Source organism: Pygoscelis adeliae, unplaced genomic scaffold (genome assembly GCF_000699105.1).
Source record: "Pygoscelis adeliae isolate BGI_AS28 unplaced genomic scaffold, ASM69910v1 Scaffold306, whole genome shotgun sequence".
Classification (NCBI taxonomy): Eukaryota; Metazoa; Chordata; class Aves; order Sphenisciformes; family Spheniscidae; genus Pygoscelis; species Pygoscelis adeliae.
Window position 1 is genome coordinate 1,510,551 of NW_008825072.1, and position 9,242 is coordinate 1,519,792.

General features: G+C 40.9%; 1 protein-coding gene across 2 annotated transcripts in view; it reads left to right on the forward strand.

Annotated features, from left to right (window-relative positions):
- The window catches only part of EFCAB14 (EF-hand calcium binding domain 14), a 20,132-nt gene extending 10,978 nt beyond the window's left edge, over positions 1-9,154 (forward strand). The window contains exons 5-11 of one of the 2 annotated variants that reach the window (XR_663733.1): positions 1,088-1,168; positions 2,031-2,222; positions 2,897-2,977; positions 4,161-4,272; positions 5,123-5,254; positions 6,107-7,474; positions 8,229-9,154. Coding sequence is in view for 1 of the 2 variants with exons in the window: in XM_009326566.1 (XP_009324841.1) it covers positions 1,091-1,168; positions 2,031-2,222; positions 2,897-2,977; positions 4,161-4,272; positions 5,123-5,254; positions 6,107-6,282 (771 nt within the window). In the remaining variant the exon portion in view is untranslated. Of the gene's footprint in view, positions 1-1,087; positions 1,169-2,030; positions 2,223-2,896; positions 2,978-4,160; positions 4,273-5,122; positions 5,255-6,106 lie in introns of both variants that reach the window. The other variant, XM_009326566.1, reaches the window with a different exon arrangement.
- Positions 9,155-9,242: the final 88 nt, after the last annotated feature.

Genomic DNA, 9,242 nt, shown 5'->3' on the forward strand with positions numbered 1-9,242 from the left:
TCCTTGGTCCCTGTTCGGGCGCCACTTTGTTACGCCTTTCGCCGGAACGGAGGGAAGACACAGTCACTCAATATGAGTGATCAGCATACTTCGTTTATTGGAATACAATCATCAGCCTTTATAGGCTTACTTCTTACATATTTATTATTATAGGCTGGGTTAGTATAACTAGTTCTAAGAAAAGGCGGGATATTCTAATTACTTCTAAGAATCTATTATCATAGGGTTCCTCCTCCTGGCGCACGCGTACTGCCGTCTGGTGGTCGTCTATTGGGGTCTTTTGGAGGAAGATTCACAGTCTTCCTCACCGGGTACCTTCACCTTTGGCCCAGAATGTTGAGTTGGCAGAGCTTCAGACTGCGAGGTCGGTTTCAACCAGATGGTCTAACAATAGAGGTGCAGTGTTTTTGCGAAACATTCCACTATACTTGCAACAGTATCTATACTATCAGAGTTATTAGCTACAATAGTCTTGTCTTTCATTGGCTATTACACCAGCTGTGTGCGATAATTATTAAGTTCGCCGGCCCCAGCCGCTCCTCTTCCTTGGTCCCTGTTCAGGCGCCACTTTGTCACGCCTTTCGCCGGAACGGCGACTTAACATTTCGATGTTCACATGTCCCCGGTCAGCTAGCCAGGCTTCCACAGTATTTATACTGACCTCTCGCTTGGGGATAACAGACTGAGCCAATAATTAAAGTTTTTCAGCTAAACTGCAATACAGCATTACTTTAATGAGAGTATTTGCAGATAAAAATGTAAATTAGACACATTATAAAACTTGATTCAGTCAGTGGGAGCTACGAAAACATTGCGGATATGGCAGTATGTATGGTAGCAATGAAATGTGTATCAAAATACTTCATTAAAGGGAGAAGAGCTAATTAGGAGGGTTTAATTAAAATAAATTTGGACCTTATGTGTCTGAAAGAGAAAACTGTATTGGCCTAGTTAAAATACTGCACGCACAGCAGACATGAGTGACTATAATTGTAGCAAAACATCCTTAGCTACAGCCTGCCAGTTATTAAAAGCTAAGTATTTTTTACAGGCATTTGGTAACGTAGTTTTCTACTTCTTTCCTTAGAAGGAATTAAAACAGAAACCTTCACTTCCCTCCACTGTTGTGCCAAGGACTGAGAGAAATCAGACAGAAAGTTGCAAACAGGTATTTTTCTCCCTTACATAAGGAATATTGGTGCAAGTATCACTGATACTTAACTTTTTGTGTGTGTTTTGCAGTACTATGGTGTACAAAAAAGTACGTTTTTTATCAAGACAATACAGATAGCATCCTTCAAAACGAAATATAAGATAATTTTGCTGTAGTTTGTTCCTGTGAATGTGCAAACAGGAAAGTATCCTAGTCCGAGAGTATTTTTGTGTTCTAACTGGGTAAAGAGTAAAAAGACTGAAACGAATATCAAACAAATTATAGGTGTACTTTGCTCATGTAAATGGAAATGAGGTAAAGGCTTTTTATCGAATGGATTTTATGGCAGGTACTTGCCAATCTAAGCAAATTTGGGAGTGGCATGTATTGAGTCACCCTCAATGTAATGAGGTATGGAAAGCAGGGATTCGGCAACAACAAAAAAAAAAGGATAATGTGTGGGTGTTTAGCTGAATGGCTTGGAATGGAATGACTGCATTTATTTACATTTAATACAGTCGATATCTTCCTTAAAAATGAATCTTGTGTATAAATATGCCTATGCTTTCTTGGGAAAAATAGTTGGTGTGGTTACTAAGCTTGCCCTGGAAAATTAGATGAATAGGCTTTGTGTGTTTGCTGGCACAGCTGACGTGGTTACATTAGCAGCAAAGAGGTTAGCTCTGAGGAAGATCTCAGTTTCAAACTTTGAAAGCTGGAATAACTTTCTGGAAGCTTCCAGTTGGATGTTTTCAGTGGTGTCGGTGGAGAGCCAGTCTGAAGTCTGCCTGGTTAAACTGGGTCAGTCAGCATGTTGTTAATAGCAAGAGTGCTGCAGAAGTTGAGTAAACTGACATGAGCTGGTTTTATGTTTCAGGAAAGCCAGTGGCTGCATGCAGCTTTGGAGGAGCTAAATAATACTGTAGTGGCGTACCAAAAGTTGAATGACTTCAAGCTTCTAAATGTGGATTCAGCCATTGGTAACCTTAGCCGGAGGGTTATGCTGTTAGAAAACTCTCCCCTTGCTGTGAATAATCTGGACAAAAGAGAGAACTTGTCTACCAGTGTGGTAAGTATTTGATGACGAAGGGTGTCTACTCAGGCTAGTAGTTTCAATACTTTGTGTACACTACAGATATAGCTTTTCAAACTTAACTAAAGAAAATGTCAGAATGAAACTTGAGACGCTTAGGATTTTATTTTAAAAGACTGGAATTTGTTCCATATTTCTGAACAGATAAGCAATGTTAAGAGCATCTCTGAAGTAATCATTTCTTCCCTGCAGAATCTACAGAAAAATGTCCAAAACACTGTGACATTTAAGACTTCGGCGACTGTTTAATGGGTCAGCATTCACAAACCTCTTTAACTGTGAAGGCACTCTGGCATGTAAGGGGTCTGTTAAGACCACTGAGGAGCTAGGTGCGCCTCTGGATTGTTCATCAGTGCTTAAATGCCAGGAAAAAAAATTAATGCTAAATACGTTCGTAAATCCTTCCAGTGCTTTCTGTATGCCGTACTGGGGCCAGTCTCTGAGAACGTGTTCTCTGTGTTCAGCAATAAGGAACATGCTGACGTTGCTGTGGTAAATTACATAACCCACTGTCTTCATGTTTATTCTAGCATGTATTTGTCCTATTTTTTTCCTGCTTCATGCCTGCCAAATTTGAAGGAAAGAAACTCTATTGTAGAAAATAATAAGCACGTGAATAAACTCGGCTGTCCTCCATTTTTTCTGTATAGGGGAATGATGCAACTACCTCTCTAGAAGTGGAAAATGAAGATCAACTAGATAATGAAACTCATTCAAATAAAGAACTGAAGGTAAAGTAAGGAAACCAAATTACACTGGCTTAGTAGAGCATGTCATTGTCTTTATAATCACGTTTTAAATGAGACTTAATTGAGGAAAGATCTGCAAGCAGGCTAATTCTGGTCCAGTTTCTTTTAAAAGTCCAGAGTAGAAGGACAGTTTATCCACCCCATTTTGGGGACAGGAAGTCAATTAGGATGGGAGAAAAGTTCTAATAGTTTAAAGTCTTGCCATTCTGACTGCATCTGGGATAACAGAGCAGAGCTGCTGTAATACCCTTCCGTGCAGCTGAAAGAATCTTGGGAGGTTCAAACCATGGTCCAGTGGAACAGGGGACTCTGGCAGCCAGCTCATTTGAGTACCCATTGCCATGCTCTCAGCAAAGCTAGCCCAACTATTGCGGGTTCACGCTGCAAAGGGGGTTAACGGCGTTTATCCAGGTTTAAGAACTTTCTTGGGTTGACTTAGAGAAACTTTGCACTAGTGGAGTCTAGGAATTGATGAAAGCTGCCTCTCAGTGATGGTCTGATGACTGGCTGTGAGCGAGTCTAACAGGCTGACTGAATGGCCAAATTGTGGGCTGGGGATAAGAGGCGGCACTGCTGAGTTTAGTTTCCATCTTCTGGAAAGAAGGCAGGTGAGTGAACTGGCTACACTGTCAGTTCTAGGCTTGGATTGATGTGAACTCAAACCTATCATCTGGAACCTACTCAGAAAAAGAGCAAAGGAGCTCCAGGTTAAAAAATGTGGTTTTATTTTGACAGGGATATAGTGACTCAGCACTAAGGTGGTCAGTACTGCAGACAAACATTAAAACAATTATGCAATTCAGTTGATGTATAAATGTTTGCTCCAAGTATGTTTGACTAGTTTATATTATGATTTTTCAGAATCTTGCTCATTTATATAAGAAATAAGGAAATTGAATGTCAGATTCTTTTGAAATCAGTGTCTGCAAAATAGTTGCCTATGTTTCAGGTTGAGGTACTGATTCTATTGTTTTCTTACAGACCATGTGAATTTATTCCTTGCATCTTTCCATAGATTTTTTTTTTCTTTACTTTTAAACTTGATCAGCCTGGAGACCTCCAAGTCACTCAAAAGTACTTAACATATTTTAAACTACTTCTTTTCCTGATCTTCTCTATCTACTGAAGGGGTGTGTTTTAAGACAATTTTTTTCTACATATGCAGGAAAGAGGAACTAGAGATTCTCAGGTATCAAAACTAAGAGAGAAGCTTCAGCTGATGAGTGCTCTCACAGGCAAGCCAGAAAATGACAGACCCATGGAGACATTAAAGAATGGTAAGAATGTCATATAATTGTAATCCTTAAACCTGAAGGTTCCCTGTGTAATTCAAAAAATAATTAACGAAAGTGGGTAATTTAGACTGTTCCTTAAGATTTTTGGTGAAGATTACTTCAGTTAAAGTGGTAGGAAACTGATGGCTCTAAAACAGAAAACCGTATATAACTACAAATGTTTGAAGGTGACTTTCCATGTATATAGCAGGATTCACATGCATCAATAGCTTGTATTTGAAGGCACACAGTGATTAACTTGTAGAAATTTATACCCAGTAACATCTATTTTTGTTTTTTCAAAATGTAAGTGTAACATAGAGGAAAGGTCTGCGTCTCTGCTGACTTGTCTCAGTTCTGCACTTTTGCTGTATATATTCAGGCAGTGCTGAAGATAAGATTTGAAATACTTCATTACAATAGAATTGTGCTTGTTGTTAATTTGCTAATCAGTAACTTGGATGTTTAGACCTTGCTGCATTGACAAGGTGAAAACAACCCAGGCTGGCAGATGTAATTTGCTTAATAAAGCTTGGTCAGCACTTTCAGACTGGGAATTGGAAAGCACTTCCAAGTCATTCTTCGTATGGGGTTTACAAATACACATCTCCTAGTACAGCATGAAAGACTAAAGCTGTATAACTGTCCAAAAAAAGTTTCCTTCCTTCTGTTCTTCCAGTTATTGGTAAAAGGGGACAACACTGCTGTATTCTGAAATGATTTTGCAGCATTCTTATCCCATACAGCGTCTGTGATGCAAAAAAATTTAATTTATTTTATCAGATTTTCTTTTGTTTCTGCTAACTGTAATTCTGTGGAATTAGTAAGACTAATAGAAATTGTTTTGTAACAGTTGAAAGTAGTCTGAGTACTACAGCAAAGCCCACAGACCCTTCAAGGCTGGCTTCAAGGTCAGCTGATGACAACACAGAGGGTAACGGACAGCTGCGACACCTGTCCTTACCAGGAATTTCCAGCATCGAAGGTATGTCCTTTCTAGGCTGACCTTTTCTTTTTTTGAATATTTCATGTAAATGTTTAGGAGACGGTAAGTGTAACTGGAATTATGGTAGTGTGTCTGGGCATTTTGGGAGAAGTGAGGTCAATTTTAAAAGCTTGAGAACTACGGACTTTAAAAAAAAAAGTAATTAAAAAAAACAAACTAAAAAGACTAGCATGTAGAAGAAAAGAAACTGGGATTTAAACAGGAGTGTGCATTGTAAGCAAATTGTAATTGTTTTGAGTGCCAAAGTATTACACCAAGTGCCCCAGAGATTGAGAGAGAAGTCAAGGGCAGAATTAGGGTGCTGAAGGAAAATGAAGTAGGTGTGAGTGTGTATGTTTTGGGGTTTTCTTTTCTTCATTTTTTTTTTTTTTTAAGAGAGCACTGCCTGGTCAAATGAATAGTTTCTGGATCTTGCTGTTCAGTCTCTTCAGCTGCTGAAAGGGCAGTGCTTTGGATCAGGAAATGAATAGACACTTTTCCCTTTATATCATCTGTGCTGTTGGTATAGCAACAGTCATTCAGAGCTTGCTTTTGTGGAGGATAACTTCATCTGTATGCAGTTAGTGGTTGTAGAATGGGCTATTAGTCGTGGCCAGAAATAGGGATTATTTTTTTTCAGTTTTAAAGTAATTTAATCCAGAAGTGTTCATGCTTTTTTCTCCTAAACTGTTACTGACAGCTTGCAACAATGCAGAAGGCAAGCTACGTACTTGGGTCTGCTTTATTTAATTACTAGGTAGTAAGACATAGTGCAGTAAAATGGGAAGAGCAGCTTATAGGATATTCCTGTGTACTTAAAGGAGCTACTTTTAAATCCTTTTCTCCTTGCAGATCTTCAGAATTTGTTTGAAAAAGCAGCTGAAGATGCTGATGGAAAACTATCATATGAGGATCTTCAAAAGCTGCTTGGCTCTACAGCCCAAGAGTCACAGAGCTTTAAGAAATTTGACACAGATGTAGATGAGAAATACTCATTACAAGAACTGAGATTAGCTTTAGGCGTATAGGATATATATTTAGAAATGTGATATTGATGGATGCTACTGTAGCTAAAGGAAACTACGGGACATGAAAAACTATGTCTGCACTTTCCCAGTGTTTTACTGATCTTTGGAGCTAAATTACTGTACACATTGCCATCTCCTTTTTGTTTGCATTTATTGAAAAGAAATTTACAAATTTATATGTCGATAGGACATAATACTGGGACTGTGTTAAAATCCAGAAAATTCCCAAACTTGGAAACGTTTTCCTCTCATTCTTTCCTTTTCAAGGGAGTTCTTGTTTTTAATTTAAAATGTGTACATACTAAAATAAAACTATGGTTTTATATTTCACTAAAATTTGCCTTAAATTAGAGATCTGCACTTTATGTAGAGCAGAAAGAACTCTGTCTTGTAAAGATGGGCTTCTTCTGCTTGTAAATATTTGAGATAGAGTAAATTACGCATATTGAAGGGGAAGTTTGTGTCAGGGGCTGTGTTGGTAGTAAGCTGTTTATGATGAGAGACGACCTAAAAGGGGTGGTTAAGAGCTTCAGCTAAATTTCTAATTTTGACTCAGTATATCCATGAATGAGTTTTGGACTCAGTCAGAGGAAAGCAGCAGTGGTAAATCATGCCCATCTATAGCAGGATTTATTTTTAGAGGGAAGAGTTGAAAGTATTTTTATATCATGAGCCTACAGGAGCAATTACCTACCAAGTGCTTGGGTTTTCACTTCAGCATTCTTTTAGCTTTTCTGTATTGTGTCCAGATTATTTTGTGAGATGAGCCTATCTATTTTTAAAAAAAAAAAAGCTATTGAACTTTAACAGATGCTTTAAGAGGTAAAAGTCTACAGTGCAGCCTGCTGAGTAGCACCTGAATAGTTCATGCCTCAGGTATGATCAGCGGTGTGCTGACGGTCTTGCTGACTGGTCACCGGAGATCTTTTGAACGGGGTTGCTAGTGCTGCCCGTTTCTTCCATCTGCTGTTGTTGGGGTCACTCTGATGAAGTGCCCTGAGTAAAGCTCCTGGTCACTAGGAGCATGAGCAGGTGGGGGAGGCCCAGAGTAGACTTGTGGGCTGTTTCCTGACTAATGTGAACATGATCACTTCTTGGTACCTTTACCTTTTGTGTTCTCACCAACAGAAGGATGTAGAAAGCAGGACAGGAGCGTGCAATCGCATCGGCGTTCTCTACTGATGCATGCTTTGTAAGTGATGTTTCCGTACTATAGAGGAACTTAAGGCTTTGTTTATGCTAGTGGATCTAAACACACAGCGTTTCTGGAACATCGAAAATGGCTTTTGCAGAAGGGATTCTCTTGCAGGCTAGATCAGGGCCAAGCCGGATGATTTTGCTCACAAATACCACTGATCTTGTTGGGAGGTTTTTTGCATGATTAGTGAATTGAAGTTGCCCACCTCGCTGAAACATGACTTTATGTGGAAGTTGGTTCATAATTGTTGACTTTTTATATAACTTTAGACTGGATGTTTTATGAATAATTGTACTCTGGAGTATGAATCAGTGAAGGAATGTACAAAATGGAACCCTGTTACCCATGGCCTAGGCTTCTTTCACTGTTGCTCTTCTATCCTGTTTGGGTAATGCAGACGTGACCCAACATGGAGATGCTGTTGATGTGACATCTGAAAATACAGTATTTAAAAACAAAACAAAACCAACCAACCTTGGCTTTTGAGAGGACAAGAAGCCAACACTTGCTTCTTGCCACTTCCCACACCCTTTTATACATTACTGTATAATTCCTTAACCAAATAAAAAAACCTAGCAATAAAATGTAACCATTCTGGTATTTTATTTGTACATACTGTATCATAGCCATATGCCAGAGTTTGCAAAATATTTTTGGAAGTTTGATTTGTACGGAATTTAACTTACCTTAAAATTTAAGGGATTATTGTATTGCCATGTGAATCTGTTAATGTTTTGTTTTGTTGCAGTCTGCTTTACTTTTAGAAGGCTCTTCAACAGCAATAGTGAAACTGTCAGCTAGAGACAGTGTGTGCCGCTCCAGCCGCCCGTGTCCTCTGCCTGCGGCCAAGGAGCCGAGCTGGTCGGTAACGGGCGCTAGGGCACAGCTGTCCGGTGGTGCTGCTTAATTTGCATGTCAAGAGCATAGTGGCTTGCTAATTGCTGTAGTCACTGCTGTTGTTGGATGGACTTGTGCTATCAATTTAACAAAATCCCGTCATCCTGAGCACAGCGGTGGCTTTTGTTTGGCCTCGGGTAGCCGGTAGCGGTGCGCTGCAGGCTGGGAGCACCGGGCCCCAGCCAGCCGCTCCCATCCGTGCAAGTTCTCTGCTACGCTCCTGGCCTCCATCTTGCGTGCTTTCCGAAGCCCCGGTGCTGGGTGTTGGCAGGCTCCCTCCCCCGTGTTTTATTCATGCTGCAGATGGTAGAGGGCATAAAAGCCACCGGCGTGGTACATACACTTGTCCAGATCCGCGCTCTGCTGTAGTGCAGGCCTGCAGGCGGCGGGTTCCCGGGGGGGCAGCCAGCCTGAGGGGGCTGCGCGCTCCTGCGGGTGGCGAGTCCTAGGGAGAAAAAGTGATGTCTGAAATCAAATTAAAGAGTGAGAGTTGACGGGTCTGTGAGCGGCAGCTGGGGCTGTAGCTGAGACTTGCTGTGACACTGTGATTCTTGGGTTCGTTTTCAGGCTGTATTTGTGGGGGTTTTTGGGTGATTCCTGTGCAGGGACCACTGTGTATCTTTCAGTTCAGTTACTGTGCAAGGAGCGGAGCCGCACCGTTCTGGGCGTGCATGGCGCTTCTCTCTGCTCCGCTGGGTTTGAGCTGCGGCACTCCACGCCTTTTATCATGTAACGCGACTTTTAATTTATCTAAATAAAAGTTCATTTTCGGTGTGCGTCTCCGGCCCTTTCATTCCGGGGACGGAACGGCGGGGCGGGGCGGCGCGGCGGGCGGAGCGCTGCGGCGGACGGACCGGGAGGGACC